Source organism: Mesoplodon bidens (genome assembly GCF_964165515.1).
Source record: "Mesoplodon bidens genome assembly, chromosome: 2".
NCBI lineage: Eukaryota > Metazoa > Chordata > Mammalia > Artiodactyla > Ziphiidae > Mesoplodon > Mesoplodon bidens.
In genome coordinates, this window is record NC_138177.1 from 36,835,618 (window position 1) to 36,860,046 (window position 24,429).

A 24,429-nucleotide genomic window follows, 5' to 3' on the forward strand; every position below is an offset into this window, starting at 1 on the left:
ATTCCCTTCCTCACTTTGTAACAGATTCTTTTTCTTTTGAATTTATTAATTTATTTATTTTTGGCTGTGCTGGGTCTTCGTTTCTGTGCGAGGGCTTTCTCCAGTTGCGGCATCCGGGGGACACTCTTCATCGCGGTGTGCGGGCCTCTCCCGCTCTTACTGCGGCGCAAAAGCTCCAGATGCAGGCTTAGTAGTTGTGGCTCACGGGCCTACTTGCTCCGCAGCATGTGGGATCTTCCCATACCAGGGCTCGAACCCGTGTCCCCTTCATTGACAGACAGATTCTCAACCACTGCGCCACCAGGGAAGCCCTGTCTGCTTATTCGTTAGTTCTTCTAGGTGTCTGTTAAACATTTCTTATATCTTCTAGATCTATGCTTCAATTTTTTTTTTTTACACATTTATTGGAGTATAATTGCTTTACACTGGTGTGTTACTCTCTGCATTATAACAAAGTGAATCAGTTTTACATATACATGTGCTCTCATATCTCTTCCCTTTGCATCTCCCTCCCTCCCACCCTCCCTATCCCACCCCTCCAGGAGGTCACAAAGCACCGGGCTGATCTCCCTGTGCTATGAGGCTGCTTCCCACTAGCTATCTACCTTACGTTTGATAGTGTATATGTGTCCATGCCTCTCTTTCGCATTGTCACAACTTACCCTTCCCCCTCAGCATATCCTCAAGTCCATTCTCTAGTAGGTCTGTGACTTTATTCCCGTCTTACCCCTAGGTTATTCATGACATTTTTTTCCTTAAATTCCATATATATGAGTTACCATACAGTATTTGTCTTTCTCTTTCTGATTTACTTCACTCTGTATGACAGATTCGAGGTCTATCCACCTCATTAAAAATAGCTCAATTTCGTTTCTTTTTATAGCTGCGTAATATTCCATTGTATACATGTGCCACATCTTCTTTATCCATTCACCTGATGATGGACACTTAAGTTGTTTCCATCTCCGGGCTATTGTAAATAGAACTGCAGTGAACATTTTGGTACATGACTCTTTTTGAATTATGGTTTTCTCAGGGTATATGCCCAGTAGTGGGATTGCACGGTCATATGGTAGTTCTGTTTTTAGTTTTTAAGGAACCTCCATACTGTTCTTCATAGTGGCTGTACCAATTCACATTCCCACCAGCAGTGCAAGAGTGTTCCCTTTTCTCCACACCCTCTCCAGCATTTATTGTTTTGAGATTTTTTTGTACAACTGTCTTGGAGTATAATTGCTTCACAGCGGTTTATTACTTTCAGCTTTATGACAAAGTGAATCAGTTATACATATACATCTGTTCCCGTACTCCCTCCCTCTTGCGTCTCCCTCCCTCCCACCCTCCCTATCCCACCCCTCCAGCCGGTCAGAGAGCACCTAGCTGATCTCCCTGTGCTATGTGGCTGCTTCCCACTAGCTATCTACTTTACGTTTGGTAGTGTATATATATCCATGCCTCTCTCTCGCTTTGTCACAGCTTACCCTTCCCCCTCCCCATATGCTCAAGTCCATTCTCAAGTAGTTCTGTGACTTTATTCCTGTTTTACCCCTAGGTTCTTCATGACATTATTTTTTCTTAAATTCCATATACATATGTTAGCATACGGTATTTGTCTTTCTCTTTCTGACTTGCTTCACTCTGTATAACAGACTCTAGGTCTATCCACCTCATTACAAATAGCTCAATTTCGTTTCTTTTTATGGCTGCGTAATATTCCATTGTATACATATGCCACATCTTCTTTATCCATTCATCGGATGATGGACACTTAGGTTGTTTCCATCCCTGGGCTATTGTAAATAGAGCTGCAATGAACATTTGGTACATGACTTTTTTTGAATGATGGTTTTCTCAGGGTGTATGCCCAGTAGTAGGATTGCAGGGTCACGTGGTAGTTCTATTTTTAGTTTTTAAAGGAACCTCCATACTCTTGTCCATAGTGGCTGTACCAATTCACATTCCCACCAGCAGTGCAAGTGTGTTCCCTTTTCTCCACACCCCCTCCACCATTTATTGTTTCTCGATTTTTATTTTTTTCAAATTTATTGGTGTATCATTGCTTCACAATGCTGTATTCGTTTCTGCTTTATAAAAAAGTGAATCAGTTATACATAAACATCTGTTCCCATATCCCTTGCCTCTTGCGTCTCCCTCCCTCCCACCCTCCCTATCCCACCCCTGCAGGCGGTCACAAAGCACCAAGCTGATCTCCCTGTACTACGTGGCTGCTTCCCACTAACTATCTACCTTATATTGGTAGTGTATATATGTCCATGGCTCTCTCTCGCTTTCTCACAGCTTACCCTTCCCCCTCTGCATATCCTCAAATACATTCTCAAGTGGGTCTGTGTCTTTATTCCTATTTTATCCCTAGGTTCTTCATGACACTTTTTTTTCTTAAATTCCATATATATGTGTTAGCATTCGGTATTTCTCTTTCTCTTTTTGACTTAGTTCACACTGTGTGAGACTCTAGGTCTATCCACCTCATTACAAATAGCTCAATTTCCTTTCTTTTTCTGGCTGAGTAATATTCCATTGTATACATGCGCCACATCTTCTTTATCCATTCATCGGATGATGGACACTTAGGTTGTTTCCATCTCTGGGCTATTGTAAATAGAGCTGCAATGAACATTTGGTACATGACTCTTTTTGAATGATGGTTTTCTCAGGGTATATGCTCAGTAGTGGGATTGCAGGATCACGTGGTAGTTCTATTTTTAGTTTTTAAAGGAACCTCCATACTGTTCTCCATAGTGGCTATACCAATTCACATTCCCACCAGTAGTGCAAGTGTGTTCCCTTTTCTCCACACCCTCTCCACCATTTATTGTTTCTCGATTTTTATTTTTTGCAACTTTATTGGTGTATCATTGCTTCACAATGCTGTATTCGTTTCTGCTTTATAAAAAAGTGAATCATTTATACATAAACCTCTGTTCCCATATCCCTTGCCTCTTGGGTCTCCCTCCCTCCGACCCTCCCTATCCCACCCCTCCAGGCGGTCAGAAAGCACCGAGCTGATCTCCATGTGCTACGTGGCTGCTTCCCACTACGTATCTACCTTACGTTTGGTAGTGTATATATGTCCCTGCCTCGCTCTCGCTTTGTCACAGCTTACCCTTCCCCCTCCGCATATCCTGAAGTCCATTCTCAAGTAGGTCTGTGTCTTTATTCCTGTTTTACCCCTAGGTTCTTCATGAAATTTTTTTTCTTAAATTCCATATATATGTTAGCTTTCGTATTTCTCTTTCTCTTTTTGACTTAGTTCACTCTGTATGACAGACTCTAGGTCTATCCACCTCATTACAAATAGCTCAATTTCATTTCTTTTTCTGGCTGAGTAATATTCCATTCTATACATGTGCCACATCTTCTTTATCCATTCATCAGATGATGGACACTTAGGTTGTTTCCATCTCTGGGCTATTGTATATAGAGCTGCAATGAACATTTTGGTACATGACTCTTTTTGAATTACGGTTTTCTCAGGGTATATGCCCAGTCGTGGGTTTGCAGGGTCACATGGTAGTTCTATTTTTAGTTTTTTAAGGAACCTCCATTCTGTTCTCCATAGTGGCTGTACCAATTCACATTCCCGCCGGTATTGAAATAGTGTTCCCTGTTCTCCACACCCTCTCCAGCATTTATTGTTTCTCAATTTTTTTTTTACAAATTTATTGGAGTATAATTGCTTCACAGTGCTATTTTAGTTTCTGCTTTATAACAAAGTGAATCACTTATACATATACATCTATTCCCATATCCCTTCCCTCTTGCGTCTCCCTCCCTCCCACCCTCCCTATCCCACCCCTCCAGGCGGTCATAAAGCACCGAGCTGATCTCCCTGTGCTATGTGGCTGCTTCCCACCAGCTATCTACCTTACGTTTGGTAGTGTATATATGTCCATGGCTCTCTCTCGCTTTGTCACAGCTTACCCTTCCCCCTCTCCCCATATCCTCAAGTTCATTGCCAAGTAGGTCTGTGTCTTTATTCCTGTTTTACCCCAAGGTTCTTTATGACATTTTTTTTCTCTTAAATTCTATATATATGTGTTAGCATACGGTATTTCTCTTTCTCTTTCTGACTTACTTCACTCTGTATGACAGACTCTAGGTCTATCCACCTCTTTACAAATAGCTGAATTTCGTTTCTTTTTATGGCTGCGTAATATTCCATTGTATACATGTGCCACATCTTCTTTATCCATTCATCGGATGATGGACACTTAGGTTGTTTCCCTCTCTGGACTATTGTAAATAGAGCTGCAGTAAACATTTTGATACATGACTCTTTTTGAATGACGGTTTTCTCAGGGTATATGCCCAGTAGTGGGATTGCAGGGTCACATGGTAGTTCTATTTTTAGTTTTTTACGGAACCTCCATACTGTTCTCCATAGTGGCTGTACCAATTCACATTCCCACGAGCAGTGCAAGAGTGTTTCCTTTTCTCCACACCCTCTCCAGCATTTATTGTTTCTCGATTTTTATTTTTTTGCAACTTTATTGGTGTATCATTGCTTCACAATGCTGTATTCGTTTCTGCTTTATAAAAAAGTGAATCAGTTATACATAAACCTCTGTTCCCATATCCCTTGCCTCTTGGGTCTCCCTCCCTCCCACCCTCCCTATCCCACCCCTGCAGGCGGTCACAAAGCACTGAGTTGATCTTCTGTACTACGTGGCTGCTTCCCACTAGCTATCTACCTTATATTTGGTAGTGTATATATGTCCATAGCTCTCTCTCGCTTTCTCACAGCTTACCCTTCCCCCTCTGCATATACTCAAGTCCATTCTCAAGTGGGTCTGTGTCTTTATTCCTATTTTATCCCTAGGTACTTCATGACACTTTTTTTTCTTAAATTCCATATATATGTGTTAGCATTCGGTATTTGTCTTTCTCTTTTTGACTTAGTTCACACGGTATGAGACTCTAGGTTTATCCACCTCATTACAAATAGCTCAATTTCCTTTCTTTTTCTGGCTGATTAATATTCCATTGTATACATGTGCCACATCTTCTTTATTCATTCATCAGATGATGGACACTTAGGTTGTTTCCATCTCTGGGCTATTGTAAATAGAGCTGCAGTGAACATTTTGGTACATGACTCTTTTTGAATGATGGTTTTTTCAGGGTATATGTCCAGTAGTGGGATTGTAGAGTCATATGGTAGTTCTATTTTTAGTTTTTTAAGGAACCTCCATACTGTTCTCCATAGTGGCTGTACCAATTCACATTCCCACCAGCAGTGCAAGAGTGTTCCCTGTTCTCCACACCCTCTCCAGCATTTACTGTTTCTAGATTTTTTTTTACAACTTTATTGCAGTATAATTGCTTCACAATGGTGTATTTGTTTCTGCTTTATAACACAGTGTATCAGTTATACATATACGTCTATTCCCATATCCCTTCCCTCTTGCGTCTCCCTCCCTCCCACCCTCCCTATCCCACCCCTCCAGGCGGTCAGAAAGCACCGAGCTGATCTCCCTGTGCTATGTGGCTGCTTCCCACTAGCTATCTACCTTAAGTTTGATAGTGTATATATGTCCATGCCTCGCTATCGCTTTGTCACAGCTTACCCTTCTCCCTGCCCATATCCTCAAGTCCATTCTCAAGTAGGTCTGTGTCTTTATTCCTGTTTTACCCCTAGGTTCTTCATGAAATTTTTTTTCTCTTAAATTCCATATATATGTGTTAGCATACGGTATTTCTCTTTCTCTTTCTGACTTACTTCACTCTGTATGACAGATTCTAGGTCTATCCACCTCATGACAAATAGCTCAATTTCATTTCTTTTTCTGGTTGAGTAATATTCCATTGTATACATGTGCCACATCTTCTTTATCCATTCATCAGATGATGGACCACTTAGGTTGATACCCTCTCCGGGCTATTGTCAATAGAGCTGCAATGAACATTTTGGTACATGACTCTTTTTGAATGATGGTTTTCTCAGGGTATATGCCCAGTAGTGGGTTTGCAGGGTCATATGGTAGTTCTACTTTTAGTTTTTTAAGGAACCTCCATACTGTTCTCCATAGTAGCTGCACCAATTCACATTCCCACCAGCAGTGCAAGAGTGTTCCGTGTTCTGCACACACTCTCCAGCATTTATTGTTTCTAGATTTTTTTTAACCACTTTATTGGAGTATAATTGCTTCACAATGCTGTATTAGTTACTGCTTTATAACAAAGTGAATGAGTTATACATGTACATCTATTCCCATATCCCTTCCCTCTTGTGTCTCCCTCCCTCCCACCCTCCCTATCCCACTCCTCCAGGCGGTCAGAAAGCACCGAGCTGATCTCCCTGTGCTATGTGGCTGCTTCCCACTAGCTATCTACCTTATATTTGGTAGTGTATGTATATCCATGCCTCTCTATCGCTTTGTCACAGCTTACCCTTCCCCCTCTGCATATCCTCAAGTCCATTCTCAAGTCGTCTGTGTCTTTATTCCTGTTTTACCCCTACTTTCTTCATGACATTTTTTCCCCTAAATTCCATATATATGTGTTAGCATACGGTATTTCTCTTTCTCTTTCTGACTTACTTCACTCTGTATGGCAGACTCTAGATCTATCCACCTCATTACAAATAGCTCAATTTTGTTTCTTTTTATGGATGAGTAATATTCCATTGTTTATATATGCCACATCTTCTTTATCCACTCATCGGAGGATGGACACTTAGGTTGTTTCCACCTCCGGGCTATTGTAAATAGAACTGCAATGAACATTTTGGTACATGACTCTTTTTGAATTATGGTTTTCTCAGGGTATATGCCCAGTATTGGGATTGCAGGGTCATATGGTAGCTCTATTTTTAGTTTTTTAGGGAACCTCCATACTGTTCTACATAGTGGCTGTACCAATTCACATTCCCACCAGCAGTGCAAGAGTGTTCCCTGTTCTCCACACCCTCTCCAGCATTTATTGTTTCTAGATTTTTGTTTTACAACTTTATTGGAGTATCATTGCTTCAAAATGGTGTATTCGTTTCTCCTTATAACACAGCGAATCAGTTATACATATACATCTATTCCCATATCCCTTCCCTCTTGCGTCTCCCTCCCTCCCACCCTCCCTATCCCACCCCTCCAGGCGGTCATAAAGCACCGAGCTGATCTCCCTGTGCTGCGTGGCTGCTTCCCACTACGTATCTACCTTACGTTTGGTAGTGTATATATGTCCGTGCCTCGCTCTCGCTTTGTCACAGCTTACCCTTCCCCCTCCCCATATCCTCAAGTCCATTCTCAAGTAGGTCTGTGTCTTTATTCCTGTTTTACCCCTAGGTTCTTCATGATATTTTTTTTCTTAACTTCCATATATATGTTAGCATTCGGTGTTTGTCTTTCTCTTTTTGACTTAGTTCACTCTGTATGACAGACTCTAGGTCTATCCACCTCATTACAAATAGCTCAATTTCGTTTCTTTTTCTGGCTGAGTAATATTCCATTGTATACATGCACCACATCTTCTTTATCCATTCATCGCCTGATGGACACTTAGGTTTTTTCCATCTCTGGGCTATTGTAAATAGAGCTGCAGTGAACATTTTGGTACATGACTCTTTTTGAATTATGGTTTTCTCAGGGAATATGCCCAGTAGTGGGATGGCAGAGTCATATGGTAGTTCTATTTTTACTTTTTTAAGGAACCTCCATTCTGTTCTCCATAGTGGCTGTACCAATTCACATTCCCACCGGTAGTGAAATAGTGTTCCCTGTTCTCCACACCCTCTCCAGCATTTATTGTTTCTCAATTTTTTTTTTTACAACTTTATTGGAGTATAATTGCTTCACAGTGCTATTTTAGTTTCTGCTTTATAACAAAGTGAATCAGTTATACATATACATCTATTCCCATATCCCTTCCCTCTTGCGTCTTCCTCCCTCCCACCCTCCCTATCCCACCCCTGCAGGCGGTCACAAAGCACCGAGCTGATCTCCCTGTGCTATGTGGCTGCTTCCCACTAGCTATCTACTTTACGTTTGGTAGTGTATATATATCCATGCCTCTCTCTCGCCTTGTCACAGCTTACCCTTCCCGCTCCCCATATCCTCAAGTCCATTCTCAAGTAGTTCTGTGTCTTTATGCCTGTTTTACCCCAAGGTTCTTCATGACATTATTTTTTCTTAAATTCCATATACATACGTTAGCATACGGTATTTGTCTTTCTCTTTCTGACTTGCTTCACTCTGTATGACAGACTCTAGGTCTATCTACCTCATTACAAATAGCTGAATTTCGTTTCTTTTTATGGCTGAGTAATATTCCATTGTATACATGGACCACATCTTCTTTATCCATTCATCGCATGATGGACACTTAGGTTGTTTCCATCTCCAGGCTATTGTAAATACAGCTGCAGTGAACATTTTGGTACATGACTCTTTTTGAATGACGGTTTTCTCAGGGTATATGCCCAGTAGTGGGATTGCAGGGTCATATGGTAGTTCTACTTTTAGTTTTTTAAGGAACCTCCGTACTGTTCTCCATAGTAGCTGCACCAATTCACATTCCCACCAGCAGTGCAAGAGTGTTCCGTGTTCTGCACACACTCTCCAGCATTTATTGTTTCTAGATTTTTTTTAACCACTTTATTGGAATATAATTGCTTCACAATGCTGTATTAGTTACTGCTTTATAACAAAGTGAATGAGTTATACATGTACATCTATTCCCATATCCCTTCCCTCTTGCGTCTCCCTCCCTCCCACCCTCCCTATCCCACTCCTCTAGGCCGTCAGAAAGCACCGAGCTGATCTCCCTGTGCTACGTGGCTGCTTCCCACTAGGTATCTACCTTATATTTGGTAGTGTATATATGTCCATGGCTCTCTCTCGCTTTCTCAGAGCTTACCATTCCTCCTCCACATATCCTCAAGTCCATTCTCAAGTGGGTCTGTGTCTTTATTCCTGTAAACCCTAGATTCTTCATGAAATTTTTTTTCTTAATTTCCATATATATTTTTGCATTCATTATTTTTCTGCCTCTTTTTGACTTACTTCACTGTCTATGACAGACTCTAGGTCTATTCACCTCATTACAAATAGCTCAATTTCTTTTCTTTTTCTGGCAGAGTAATATTCCATTGTATACATGTGCCGCATCTTCTTTATCCATTCATCTGATGATGGAAACCTAGGCTGTTTCCATCTCGGGGCTATTGTAAATAGACCTGCAATGAACGTTTTGATACATGACTCTTCTTGAATTATGGTTTTCTCAGGGTATATGCCCAGTAGTGGGATTGCAGAGTCATATGGTATTTCTATTTTTAGTTTTTTAAGGAACCTCCATACTGTTCTCCTTAGTGGCTGTACCAAGTCACATTCCCACGAGCAGTGCAAGAGTGTTTCCTTTTCTCCACACCCTCTCCAGCATTTATTGTTTCTAGATTTTAATTTTTTTACAACTTTATTGGTGTATAATTGCTTCACAATGGTGTATTACTTCCTGCTTTATAAAAAAGTGAATCAGTTATACATAAACCTCTGTTCCCATATCCCTTCCCTCTTGCGTCTCCCTCCCTCCCACCCTCCCTGTCCCACCCCTCCAGGCGGTCACAACGCACCGAGCTGATCTCCCTGTGCTATGCGGCTGCTTCCCACTAGCTATCTACCTTACTTTTGGTAGTGTATATATGTCCATGGCTCTCTCTCGCTTTCTCACAGCGTAGCCTTCCCCCTCTGCATATCGTCACGTCCATTCTCAAGTAGGTCTGTGTCTTTATTCTTGTTTTACCCCTAGGTTCTTTATGACATTTTTTTTGTCTTAAATTCCATATATATGTGTTAGCATACGGTATTTCTCTTTCTGACTTACTTCACTCTGTATGCCAGACTCTAGGTCTATACACCTCATTACAAATAGCTCAATTTCCTTTCTTTTTCTGGCTGCGTAATATTCCATTGTATACATGCGCCACATCTTCTTTATCCATTCATTGGATGATGGACACTTAGGTTGTTTCCATCTCTGGGCTATTGTAAATAAAGCTGCAATGAACATTTTCGTACATGACTCTTTTTGAATGATGGTTTTCTCACGGTATATGCTCTGTAGTGGGATTGCACAGTCATGGTAGTTCTATTTTTAGTTTTTTAAGGAACCTCCATTCTGTTCTCCATAGTGGCTGTACCAAGTCACATTCCCACGAGCAGTGCAAGAGTGTTCCCTGTTCTCCACACCCTCTCCAGCATTTATTGTTTCTAGATTTTAATTTTTTTACAACTTTATTGGTGTATAATTGCTTCACAATGGTGTATTAGTTTCTGCTTTATAAAAAAGTGAATCAGTTATACATAAACCTCTGTTTCCATATCCCTTCCCTCTTATATCTCCCTCCCTCCCACCCTTCCTGTCCCACCCCTCCAGGTGGTCACAAAGCACCGAGCTGATCTCCCTGTGCTATGTGGCTGCTTCCCACTAGCTATCTACCTTGCGTTTGGTAGTGTATATATGTCCATGCCTCTCTCTCGCTTTGTCACAGCTTACCCTTCCCCCTCCCCATGTCCTCAAGTCCATTCTCAAGTCGTCTGTGTCTTCATTCCTGTTTTACCCCTACGTTCTTCATGACATTTTTTTCCCTTAAATTCCATATGTATGTGTTAGCATACAGTATTTCTCTTTCTCTTTCTGACTTACTTCACTCTCTATGGCAGACTCTAGATCTATCCACCTCATTACCAATAGCTCAATTTCGTTTCTTTTTATGGATGCGTAATATTCCATTGTTTATACGTGCCACATCTTCTTTATCCATTCATCAGATGATGGCCACTTAGGTTTTTTCCATCACTGGGCTATTGTAAATAGAACTGCAATGAAAATTTTGGTACATGACTCTTTTTGAATTATGGTTTTCTCCGGGTATATGCCCAGTAGTGGGAGTGCAGTCATATGGTATTTCTATTTTTAGTTTTTAAGGAACCTCCATACTGTTCTCCATAGTAGCTTTACCAATTCACATTCCCACCGGCAGTGCAAGAGTGTTCCCTTTTCTCCTCACCCTGTCCAGCATTTATTGTTTTGAGATTTTTTTTTACAACTGTCTTGGAGTATAATTGCTTCACAGTGGTTTATACTTTCAGCTTTATAACAAAGTAAATCAGTTATACATATACATCTGTTCCCATATCCCTTCCCTCTTGCGTCTCCCTCCCTCCCACCCTCCCTATCCCACCCCTCCAGCGGGTCCAAGAGCACCGAGCTAATCTCCCTGTGCTATGTGGCTGCTTCCCACTAGCTATCTACTTTATGTTTGGTAGTGTATATATATCCATGCCTCTCTCTCGCCTTGTCACAGATTACCCTTCCCCCTCCCCATATCCTCAAGTCCATTCTCAAGTAGTTCTGTGTCTTTATGCCTGTTTTACCCCAAGGTTCTTCATGACATTATTTTTTCTTAAATTCCATATACATATGTTAGCATACGGTATTTGTCTTTCTCTTTCTGACTTGTTTCACTCTGTATGACAGACTCTAGGTCTATCTACCTCATTACAAATAGCTGAATTTCGTTTCTTTTTATGGCTGAGTAATATTCCATTGTATACATGCGCCACATCTTCTTTATCCATTCATCGCATGATGGACACTTAGGTTGTTTCCATCTCCGGGCTATTGTAAATAGAGCTGCAATGAACATTTTGGTACATGACTCTTTTTGAATTATGGTTTTCTCAGGGAATATGCCCAGTAGTGGGATTGCAGGGTCATATGGTAGTTCTATTGTTAGTTTTTTAAGGAACCTCCGTACTGTTCTCCATAGTAGCTGCACCAATTCACATTCCCACCAGCAGTGCAGGAGTGTTCCGTGTTCTGCACACACTCTCCAGCATTTATTGTTTCTAGATTTTTTTTTCCACTTTATTGGAGTATAATTGCTTCACAATGCTGTATTAGTTACTGCTTTATAACAAAGTGAATGAGTTATACATGTACATCTATTCCCATATCCATTCCCTCTTGCATCTCCCTCCCTCCCACCCTCCCTATTTCACTCCTCTATGCGGTCAGAAAGCACCGAGCTGATCTCCCTGTGCTATGTGGCTGCTTCCCACTAGCTATCTACCTTATATTTGGTAGTGTATATATGTCCATGCCTCTCTATCGGTTTGTCACAGCTTACCCTTCCCCCTCTGCATATCCTCAAGTCCATTCTCAAGTCGTCTGTGTCTTTATTCCTATTTTACCCCTACGTTCTTCATGACATCTTTTTCCCCTAAATTCCATATATACGTGTTAGCATACAGTATTTCTCTTTCTCTTCTGACTTACTTCACTCTGTATGGCAGACTCTAGATCTATCCACCTCATTACAAAGAGCTCAATTTTGTTTCTTTTTATGGATGAGTAATATTCCATTGTTTATATATGCCACATCTTCTTTATTCATTCATCGGATGATGGACACTTAGGTTGTTTCCATCTCCGGGCTATTGTAAATAGAGCTGCAATGAACATTTTTGTACATGACTCTTTTTGAATTATGGTTTTCTCAGGGTGTATGCCCAGTATTGGTATTGCAGGGTCATATGGTAGCTCTATTTTTAGTTTTTTAGGGAACCTCCATACTCTTCTCCATACTGGCTGTACCAATTCACATTCCCACCAGCAGTGCAATAGTGTTCCCTGTTCTCCACACTCTCTCCAGCATTTATTGTTTCTAGATTTTTGTTTTACAACTTTATTGCAGTATAATTGCTTCACAATGGTGTATTAGTTTCTGCTTTATAACACAGTGAATCAGTTATACATATACATCTATTCCCATATCTCTTCCCTGTTGCGTCTCCCTCCCTCCCACCGTCCCTATCCCACCCCTCCAGGCGGTCAGAAAGCAACGAGCTGATCTCCCTGTGCTACGTGGCTGATTCCCAGTATGTATCTACCTTACGTTTTGTAGTGTATATATGTCCATGCCTCGCTCTCGCTTTGTCACAGCTTACCCTTCCCCCTCTGCATATCCTGAAGTCCATTCTCAAGTAGGTCTGTGTCTTTATTCCTGTTTTACCCCTAGGTTCTTCATGAAATTTTTATTCTTAAATTCCATATATATGTTACCATTCGGTATTTGTCTTTCTCTGTTTGACTTACTTCACTCTGTATGACAAACTCTGGGTCTATCCACCTCGTTACAAATAGCTCAATTTCGTTTCTTTTTCTTGCTGAGTAATATTCCATTGTATACATGTGCCACATCTTCTTTTTCCTTTCATTGGATGATGGACACTTAGGTTGTTTCCATCTCTGGGCTATTGTAAATAGACCTGCAATGAACATTTTGGTACATGACTGTTTTTTAATTGTGGTTTTCTCAGGGTATATGCCCAGTAGTGGGATTGCAGGGTCATATGGTAGCTCTGTTTTTAGTTTTTTACGGAACCTCCATACTATTCTCCATAGTGGCTGTACCAATTCACATTCCCACCAGCACTGCAAGAGTGTTCCGTGTTCTCCACACCCTCTCCAGCATTTATTGTTTCTAGATTTTTTTTTTTACAACTTCATTGGAGTATAATTGCTTCACAATGGTGTATTACTTTCTGCTTTATAACACAGTGAATCAGTCATACATATACATCTATTCCCATATCCCTTCCCTCTTGCGTCACCCTCCCTATCCCACCCCTCCAGGCGGTCACAAAGCACCGAGCTAATCTCCCTGTGCTACGTGGCTGCTTCCCACTAGCTATCTATCTTATGTTTGGTAGTGTATATATGTCCATGGGTCTCTCTCGCTTTGTCACAGCTTACCCTTCCCCCTCCACATATCCTCAATTCCATTCTCTAGTAGGTCTGTGTCTTTATTCCTGTTTTACCCCTAGGTTCTTCATGACTTTTTTTTCTGTTAAATTCCATATATATGTTTTAGCATACGGTATTTGTCCTTCTATTTCTGACTTACTTCCCTCTGTATGAGAGACTCTAGGTGTATCCACCTCATTACAAATTGCTCACTTTCGTTTCTTTTTATGGCTGAGTAATATTCCATTGTATACGTGTGCCACATCTTCTTTATCCATTCATTAGATGATGGACACTTAGGTTGTTTCCCTCTTCGGGCTATTGTAAATAGAGCTGCAATGAACATTTTGGTACTTGTCTCTTTTTGAATTATGGTTTTCTCAGGGTATATGCCTAGTATTGGGATTGCTGGGCCAGATGGTAGTTCTATTTTTTCGTTTTTTAAGGCACCTCCATACTGTTCTTCATAGTGGCTGTACCAATTCACATTCCCACCAGCACTGCAAGAGTGTTCCCTGTTCTCCATACCCTCTCCAGCATTTATTGTTTCTAGATTTTTTGATGATGGCCATCCTGACTGGTGTGAGATGATATCTCATTGTAGTTTTGATTTGCATTTCTCTAATGATTAATGATGTTGAGCATTCTTTTATGTGTTTGCTGGCAGTCTGTATATCTTCTTTGGAGAAATGTCTGTTTAGGTCTTCTGCCCATTTTTGGATTGGGTTGCTTATTTGTTATTGAGGTACATGAGCTGCTTATAAATTTTGGAGATTAATCCTTTGTCAGTGGCTTCATTTGCAAGTATTTTCTCCCATTCTGGGGATTGTCTTTTTGTCTTGTTTATGGTTTCCTTTGCTGTGTAAAATCTTTGAAGTTTCATTAGGTCCCATTTGTTTAGTTTTTATTTCCATTTCTCTAGGAGGTGGGTCAAAAAGGATGTTGCTATGATTTCTGTCATAGAGTGTTTTGCCTATGTGTTCCTCTAAGTGTTTGATAGTTTCTGGCCTTACATTTAGGTCTTTAATGCATTTTGAACTTACGGTGTTAGGACGTGTTCTAATCTCATACTTTTACATGTACCTGTTCAGTTTTCCCAGCACCAGTTATTGAAGAGGCTGTCCTTTCTTCACTGTACATTCCTGCCTCCTTTATCAAAGATAAGGTGACCGTATGTGTGTGGGTTTATCTCTGGGCTTTCTATGCTGTTCCATTGATCTAGATTTATGTTTTTGTGCCAGTACCATACTATCTTGATTACTGTAGCTTTGTAGTATAGCCTGAAGTCAGGGAGCCTTATTCCATCAGGTCCGTTTTTTGTTCTCAAGATTGCTTTGGCTGTTCGGGGTCTTTTATGTTTCCATGCAAGTTGTGAAATTTTTTGTTCCATTTTTGTGAAAAATGCCGGTGGTAGTTTGATAGGGATTGCATTGAATCTGTAGATTGCTTTGGGTAGTAGAGTCATTTTCACAATGTTCATTCTTCCAATCCAAGAACATGGTATATCTCTCCATCTATTTGTATCATCTTTAATTCCTTTCAGCAGTGTCTTATAATTTTCTGCATACAGGTCTTTTGTCTCCTTAGGTAGGTTTATTCCTAGATATTTTATTCTTTTTGTTTCAATGGTAGATGGGAGTGTTTTCTTGATTTCACTTTCAGATTTTCATCATTAGTGTACAGGAATGCCAGAGATTTCTGTGCATTAATTTTGTATCCTGCTACTTTATCAAATTCATTGATTAGCTCTAATAGTTTTCTGGTAGCATCTTTAGGATTCTCTATGTATAGTATCATGTCATCTGCAAACAGTGACAGCTTTACTTCTTATTTTCCAATTTGGATTCCTTTTATTTCCTTTGCTTCTCTCATTTCTGTGGCTAAAACTTCCAAAACTATGTTGAATAAGAGTGGTGAGAGTGGGCAACCTTGTCTTGTTCCTGATGTTAGTGGAAATGCTTTCAGTTTTTCACCATTGAGGACGATGTTGGCTGCGGGTTTGTCATATATGGCCTTTATTATGTTGAGCAAAATTCCCTCTATGCCTAGTTTCTGCAGGGTTTTTATCAAAAATGGGTGTTGAATTTTGTCGAAAGCTGTCTCTGCATCTATTGAGATGATCATATGTTTTTTCTTCTTCAATTTGTTAATATGGTGTATCACGATGATTGATTTGCGTATATTGAAGAATCCTTGCATTCCTGGAATAAACCCTACTCGATCATGGTGTATGATCCTTTTAATGTGGTGTTGGATTGTGTTTGCTACTATTTTGTTGAGAGTTTTTGCATCTATGTTCATCAGTGATATTGGCCTGTAGTTTTCTTTGTGACATCCTTGTCTGCTTTTGGTATCAAGGTGATGGCGGCCTCGTAGAATGAGTTTGGGAGTGCTCCTTCCTCCGCAGTATTTTGGAAGAGTTTGAGAAGGATGGGTGGTAGGTCTTTTCTAAATGTTTGATAGAATTCGCCTGTGAAGCCATCTGGTCCTGGGCTTTTGTTTGTTGGTAGATTTTTAATCACAGTTTCAATTTCAGTGCTTGTGATTAGTCTGTTCATATTTTCTATTTCTTCCTGATTCAGTCTTGGCAGGCTGTGCATTTCTAAGAATTTGTCCATTTCTTCCAGGTTGTCCATTTTATTGGCATAGAGTTGCTTGTAGTAATCTCTCCTGATCTTTTGTATTTCTGCAGTGTCAGTTGTTACTTCTCCTTTTTCATTTCTAATTCTATTGATTTGAGTCTTCTCCCTTTTTTTCTTGATGAGTCTGGCTAATGGTTTATCAATTTTGTTTATCTTCTCAAAGAAGCAGCTTTTAGTTTTATTGATCTTTGTGCTTCCATTCTTTTTCTGAGATCTTGGATCATCTTTACTGTCATTATTCTGAATTCATTTTCAGGTAGATTGCCTATCTCTACTTCATTTAGTTGTCCTTCTGGGGTTTTATCTTATTTCTTCAGCTGGGACACATTCCTCTGCCTTTTCATTTTGTATAACTTTCTGTGACTGAAGTTGAGCTGGGTCTTGTCCCTCTGGTGGGCAGGGCCTTATTAAGGGGTGTGTTTAGCAGGTAGCTGTATGCTCAGGAAGACGTTAAGCACCCTGTATGCTGATGGTGTGGCTGTATTCCTGCCCTGTTCTGCCTGAGGTACCAGCACCGGAGCCTGAAGGCTGTTGTGGGACCAGGCCTTGGTGAGAAAATAGCAGCCTCCAGCAGGGCTCACGCCAATGAACACTCCCCAGAACTACCACCACCATTGTCTTTGTCTCCACAATGAGGCACAGCTGCCCCCTGCCTCCACAGGAGAGCCTCCAATACCAGCAAGCAGGTCTTGTCTAGGCTCTTATGAGGTCACTGCTTTTTTCCCTGGGTCCTGATGCACACAAGATGTTGTGTGCACCCTCCAAGAGTGGAGTTTCTGTTTCCCCTAGTCCTGTGAAATTCCTGTGTTCACACCTCACTGGCCTTCAAAGCCAGATTCTCTTGGGGCTCCTCCTCCTGTTGCCAGACCCCCAGGTTGGGGAGGTGAGGCTCAGAATTTTCACTCCTGTGGGAGAACTTCTGTGATATAATTATTTTCTGGTTTGTGGGTTGCCCACCCAGCAGGTATGGGATTTGATTTTAGCACAATTATGCCCCTCCTACCGTCTCATTGTGGCTTCTTCTTTGGTTGTAGGATATCTTGTTTGGTCAGTTCCAGCATTTTTTTGTGGTCGAGTTCATTCTTTTGCATGTAGCTTCCCAGTACCAATTATTGAAGAGACTGTCCTTTCCCCATTGCATATTTATAGCTCTGTCGTAAATTAATTAACCATATGTGTGTGGATTTATTTCCAGGCTCTATCCTGTTCCATTTATCTGTGTGTCTGTTTATATGCCAATACCATACTGCTTTTATTGCTAAAGCTTTGTAATGTAGTTGGAAATGTACACACTAGGAGTTCCCTCTGTGTGCCACAGGTTCTAGAAATAGCTTGCAAAAAGTTAATTTTGAAATTAAGCTGTCCAATCCTATCTTTTCATGGCAGCTCCAACAGAAAGTCCTGCCTAAGGTCTGTTAGCAGTCAAGTTTGGGTCCCTGTGGCCCAACTTGAATGCCTCACAAGCAGCTTCTTGCACTCAGTGGAAGCCAAACCATTCCTCCCCACTGTCACCTGCTTCCCGCAGGCCAGTACATGCTTGCTAGGGGATTTCCCCCAGCTTTAAGGGTACACCCTGTGAGGAGAAGTAAGGGGTTTGGTTTTTTATCCAGGCTTGGAGTGTATGAAGGAGTGAGCTGTGGAGGGCAGATCTTGTTTCATTGTGGACCCACAAGACAAGGTGGAACCGGTTTAAACTGTTGCTGGGTTGGGATTTTGGTGTGTTAGTGGCAAGTCCTTCCTGGTCTGTAAGTAAGGCTGAGGGGACACTACAATGCATTGCAAAGGAGGGCCTTTGGGAGCCCCCAAAGGTGATTATAAGAGAAAAGCAGAGAAAGATTTTCTGATATGACTTGAGTGATCAGAATTAGGAGGCAAGGACAGTAAACTCTGTGATACTACTTATCACCTTCTGAGGTAGCCCAGAACTGCAGATCTCTTCCTGTTGCAGTGAATTGGGTAGGGGCTCTAAAATGCAGAGGAGGCAAAAAAAGGAATCACCTTGGCTCCCCAAGGCTTCTCCACCCAAGCCCTGGCAGGGGGTGGGGGCAGGGGACCCCTGGAACCATTCCTGCAGGCAGAGTCCTTCCCTCAGAACAGAAGGAAGCCTAGTGCCCAGCTACCTCAGGACGCCCTTTCTATCGCAGGGATCCTTTGACTCTGTGCGTGGCTTCTTCCTCCCCCCTCCACTGCCTGGTTCCTTCCTCCTACCAGGCCAAGCCCGCTTCTGCCTTGTGGCTGTGGCCGACCTTGCCCCAGCTCGGCTCGAGGTGCCAGGGCACTGACTTCCCCACCAGTTCTCAGCTTGGAAAACCTCACCCTTGCTGTTGCCAGGACTTCCTAATGCGACCCAGGTGACCCTATCTCTAGGCAAATGTTTGCATTTGTAGTACTTTGGTCATTGACCTGCTGGCAGTGCCCGTCCCACCACCTGCCCTTTCCCCCTAGTGACCTGGCGTCTGTGCACTGTCTGAGGCCACGGGGTCCTGATGACCAGAAACTGGCAGAGTGGAGGCATGGCCAGGAAGAGAGCCACTGCAGACAAGCTGCCCTGTGGGCCTACTGTGGCAGGGGATGCAGAGGCTGCACTGGCCCTGAAGGAGCCTTTGAGCCCCTAGGGAGGATGCACACTGGTGACAGAGAGGTGAGGACATGGCTTCCAGTTCCAGTGGCCCCGGTGTGGGCCTGGCCTGTGAGAGCCAGTGGTCCCCAACAGGCCTGGGTGGACTGTCTGGAGCCCGTGGGCCAGCCAGGCTGTCAGTGCGGTGCAGCACCTTGCACCCCTGCCTTGGGCAGCCAGAAAGCAGCACCTCTAAACCCCGAAGTTTTCAGCTAGTCTAGTGATAGGTGGGGGAAGATGGTGTCTCTGGACTTGATTTCTACAATAACCTTACCTGTGGCGAGGACTCTTATAGTTAAAAGAAAAGCACAGCTGATTCAAAGTGATGGTGTAAACAAATGACTCGTGTAAGGCCAGTGGTTTAATCCTGAAAAACATCCTGAACCTGCTATTTGAAGCGCTGGCAGCTCTGCTGGCCCCCCTGCAAAGTGGTGGGTGTCAGGTGGCGGAAAGGAGGGGGTAGCAGCTGAAGCAGGGGGTGTAGTGGGGAGCGGGGCTGTGGCTCGAGTTGCCCCAGCACTCACTCAGCCAGTCCTTCATCTGGGCCTGAGGAATTTGGGGCCCCTGGCCAAGTACTAACTACTTGGTTAGTAGTTAGTAACTGACCACTTTTGCCCATTTCTACCAAGTCCAGAGGGCTCTGGGAGTGGAGTCACGGGGCAGGACAGGCACAGTGAAACTCTGGGGATCAGAGCTACTGGCCTCTCCCGTTGAAGCTGTAAAGTGAAGAGGGTAATTAATGCCTGTTCTCTGTGGGCTGCTGTCAGAAAAAGAATGGATAGAAAGGGCTTTGAAAAATGCAAGGAACTATACAAATGTCAGTTATTCATGGAATCAAAGGCCTTGTACCCCAGCACATAGCAGGTGCTCACAGAAGTGTCTATTTGTTGACTGACCACTGAATCCAAGGTGACCTAAGGAGGGCTTCTTAACTTGTCTGCTTCAAGTCTCCTCTCATTTTACAAATTAGGAAACTAAGGTTCAGAGAGATTATGATTGAGTCAGGTTTGTATCTCTTCTTCAGGGAAGACTTAGCAGTTAAGGCTGGGTTTTGTGACCACAGTTCTGGAGAGGCCTTTGAGCCTCCTTCCTCTGTGGTGAGATTTCGTGTCGTCCTGTCCCAGAGCCGGGAGGGAGGTCATCTCTAGAGGTGCCTTCTGTCCCTTGATCCCTTCAGACCTCCCAGTCAGCAGGCAACCTGGGGGGCTGTGCAAGGGATTTGAAGTGTTCTGGGAAGGCAACATCTGTTTAAAGGTGTAATTGCTGGTGCCTGAGAAGCTGAAGACTGGGGGTGGGGTTGGAATAAAAAAGGGGCCCAGGTTATGTATTGGTGGGTGAGATAAAAGCCTGTAACATGGAGGAAGAAGAGGGACATTGGCTGTGGGACAAAAGAAAAGGAGAAATTCAGAAGGGAGGTGGAGATAGTGTAGACAAACATTCAGAGATGTCCATTTATTCAATAAACATTTAATAAATATTGAGCGCCTGATAGGTGCTAGGCACTGGGTTACCACAAAGAGGCTAAGCTTACGCGCTCAAGAAACTTACGTGTCAGGTGGCTTTCTGGGTAGAACTGGGAAAGGCACCGGAGTCCGTGCCCCTGGGGCTGAGCAAGTGAATCCTCTTCCTCTCCCTTTCACCCTGGATGCCTGTCCTGTAGCCCATGGAAAGGTAAACCCTCCTTTGCCTCCTGTGAGGAATGCAGGATTGGGCAATCCCTTGGCAGTGGGCAGGTCTTGCCTCAGCTGATGCAACTGTGGTCTTGCGTGTACACAGATGACCTGCCTGGCAGGCCTTCCTGCCGGAGGAGGAGGAGGGCCACAGCTTCAGGAAGTAGAAGAGTGTCATCATAAGCAGCTTCCCCAGCTACAGATGCCAGGGGAAGTCTGGCTGAGCAGCTGAACTTGAGCAGGGAGCCCCCAGGCTCTCTAGCTGGGGACTCATGGCCTCAGGTAAAATCTAGCCATGAGGGGCACACTGGCCCCTACAAGAAGGAAGATTGGACCACTTGGCAGGAAAGGATGCCCGCCCCAGCCTCTCTCTCCTTGCCCGTCCATGGAGGCAGGCAGGGAGAGAACCACCCAGCTCCTCCTCTGTGTCCCAAGCCTGGCCCCTAGGATACACTCAAATGCTAAATGAGAAGACAAATGAGCTAACATACCTGAGTGTCAGAGCTTGATGAGAACAGAATGGAAATACTAGATCCCCGCCCCTTCATCTTGCCACCTGTCTCCCTGTTTCCTTCACTCTTTATACTCCCTCACTCTGCTGGGCCTGAGGAAAAAGCAGGGCAGAGCTTGGTTTGTTTAAGGAGCTGGCAGACGGCCTGGGAGAGGAGATGAGTGCGGTGGGGTGGGGAGGACGACGTGCTGCCAGTCCCAGCCTCCCCTCCCTCCTTCCCAGCTCTAAGATTTCTTCTCCCCTTCATCTCTCTAACTCACTCCCCTTTCCTGTATTTAGACCCACGATTCCAGTTGCCCAGTGAAATCACAACCCCTGGCGAGGTCACAGGCAAGTGCACAACACTAACGTGTGTAAATCCAAGCTGGCATCTCCACCTTCCCCTATAGTCCACCTTCGCTGAGGGGGCTGTAGGCCACTCAAGGCAGACACTTGTTTTCTTTGTTGACCTCCTTTCTCTCACTTCTCACATCCATCACTTACAAGGTCCTGTCAATTGTGCCTCCTACACTAATTCTAAACCCTTCTTCATTGCCTACGTCACCTCCAAACATGGACTACTGCAAAAAGCTCCCTTGACTGGCTTTCTCTTCAGTCCAGCCACTGTGGCCCAAGAATGATTTTCTTAGGAAGTAAAGTGGATCAGACTACCCTACTACCCTATACTCTCAAGTTCAAAACCCTTCAACAGCTCTCCATGGCGCCTAAGCTAAAATCCACGTGCATGGCTCACAAAGACCTGAGGCCAGGCTCAGCCTACCTTTCATGCCTATGCTCCTCCAGCCTCTCCAAGCCACTTGCAGCCCCTGAACCCCACAAGCCCTCTGATCGTCCGTGCCTGGACACATGGCCTTCCCTGCCTTGTGTCTGACGATCACTACTCAGTCTACATTTGCCCAGAATTCTCATCTTCCCTCTGAAGTCTTCTCCCTGGGCCCTAGTTGCTCCTACATTGGCCCTTGCCAAACTGTTCTGGAATCACACACACATGTGCCTCTCCTTCCACACAGAAGTCAAGGGAAAGAACTACATCATACCATCTTTGTGCACTCTGCACCTAGTACCGTCTCAGTGTTTGTCACAAGAGAGTGAGGCAGGGAGAGTGGGTGACAAAGCAGGATGGTGTGTTGTGATAAGATTTCCCTGAGGAGGGCAGGTCCAGGCCCCTCAACCTCCATTCTTCCAGTCACCAATGCAATGGCTTCAGTGGTCAGCTTACCCATTTGGAAGCCAAATATAAAAATAATGAAATCTAAGACATGACACCATAAAGCTCCTTGAAGAGAACATAGGCAAAACATTTTCGACGTTAAGTTGTGGCAGTATTTTCTTGGATCAGTCTCCCAAGGCAAAAGAAGTAAAAGCAAAAATGAACAAATAGGACCTAATCAAACTTAAAAGCTTTTGCACAGCAAAGGAACCCATCAACAAAACAAAAAGACAACCTGCTACAGAATGGGAGAAAATATTTGTAATGCAACCAACAAGGGCTTAATTTCCGAAAGATACAAACAGCTCATACAACTCAATATCAAAAAAAAAAAAAATCAAAAAATGGTCAGAAGACCTAAATAGACATTTCTCCAAAGACATACAGATGGCCAACAGGCACATCCAAAGATGCTCAGCATTGCTAATTATTAGAGAAATGTAAATCATAACCACAATGAGCGGACTTCCCTGGTCCCCTCAGAGTACCCAAGCAATTGAGGTGGCTCAGTGGTTAAGAACCCGCCTGTCAATGCAGGGGACATGGGTTCGATCCCTGGTCCGGGAAGATCCCCCATACTGCAGAGCGACTAAGCCCGTGTGCCACAACTACTGAGCCTGCACTCTAGAGCCCACGAGTCACAACTACTGATCAGCCCGCAGGCCTAGAGACCATGCTCCACAACAAGAGAAGCCACTGCAATGAGAAGCCGGCGCACCACAATGAAGAGTAGCCCCTGCTCGCCACAACTAGAGAAAGCCCGCGTGCAGCAACAAAGACCCAACGCAGCCAAAAATAAATTATTTAGTTAAATAAATTAAAAAAAAAAAAACCACAATGAGGTATCACCTCACACTGGTCAGAATGGCTATCATCTAAAAGTCTACAAATAATAAATGTTGGAGAGGGTGTAGAGAAAAGAGAACCTTCCTACACTGTTGATGGGAATGTAAATTGGTAGAGCCACTATGGAAAACAGTGTGGAGGTTCCTCAGAAAACTAAAAATAGAGCTATCGTGTGATCCAGCAATCCCACTCCTAAGCATATATCCAGAAATGATAAAAATTCTAATTTGAAAAGATACATGCAGTGTTCTTTAGCAGCACTAGTGTGCTGTTCTTTAACACCCCAGTGTTCATAGCAGCACTCTACAATAGCCAAGACATGGAAACAACCCAAATGCCTATCAACAGACGATTCGTTTAAGAAGATGTGGTATACACACACACACACAATATGGAATGTTAACCGGCCATAATAAAGAAATATTGCGTTTGCTGGATGGCCCTAGCGAATATCATACTAAGTGAAGTAAGTCAGAAAAAGACAAATATTATGTGACATCACTTATATATGGAACCTAAAAAAATAATACAGATGAATCTATATACAAAACAGATCCACAAACGTAGAAAACAAAGTTCTGGTTACCAAAGGGGAAAGGGGGGGTGATAAATTAGGGGTACGGGATTTACAGATACTGTACAAAATAGATAAGCAACGAGGATTTACTGTATAACACAGGGGACGATATTCCCAACAATATTACAGTCACCTATAATGGAAAAATTTCCCAACTATATTGTAATCACCTATAATAGAAAATAATCTGAAATATATATATATATAAAACTAAATCACTTTGTTGTTCATCTGAAACTAACCCAATATTGTAAATCAACTCTACTTCAATTTAAAAAAATCAACAACAGAATCTGTTAACCGGGCTTGTCTCTTTCAGTAACCTTGGGGGCAATATCATCAATGAGGTAGTCCTGAACCTGCTTAAGACTGGGTGGTCCCGGGAAGAAATTGGGATGGAGCACTTGGAGCCCCAACTCCAGGCTGAGATTGTGGAATCCACAGGTAAGTGACTCCCAGCCTTGCAGAAAATAAGCCTCTGTTGAGAGGGGAGGAGGAGGGTAATGTGTATGTACTAGAAGGTGTACTCATGAGATAGGGTATTCAGGATCACAGAGGATGCGCCATATAAAATCATCTTGTTGTCAACTTC

General features: G+C 42.9%; 1 protein-coding gene across 2 annotated transcripts in view; it reads left to right on the top strand.

Annotated features, from left to right (window-relative positions):
- TOR3A (torsin family 3 member A) overlaps nt 1–24,429 on the top strand; it is a 40,837-nt gene that overhangs the window by 15,081 nt on the left and 1,327 nt on the right. For both annotated transcript variants that reach the window (XM_081216147.1, XM_081216148.1), the window contains one exon: nt 24,157–24,281. In XM_081216147.1, coding sequence (XP_081072273.1) covers nt 24,157–24,281 — 125 coding nt within the window. The remainder of the gene's footprint in view (nt 1–24,156; nt 24,282–24,429) is intronic.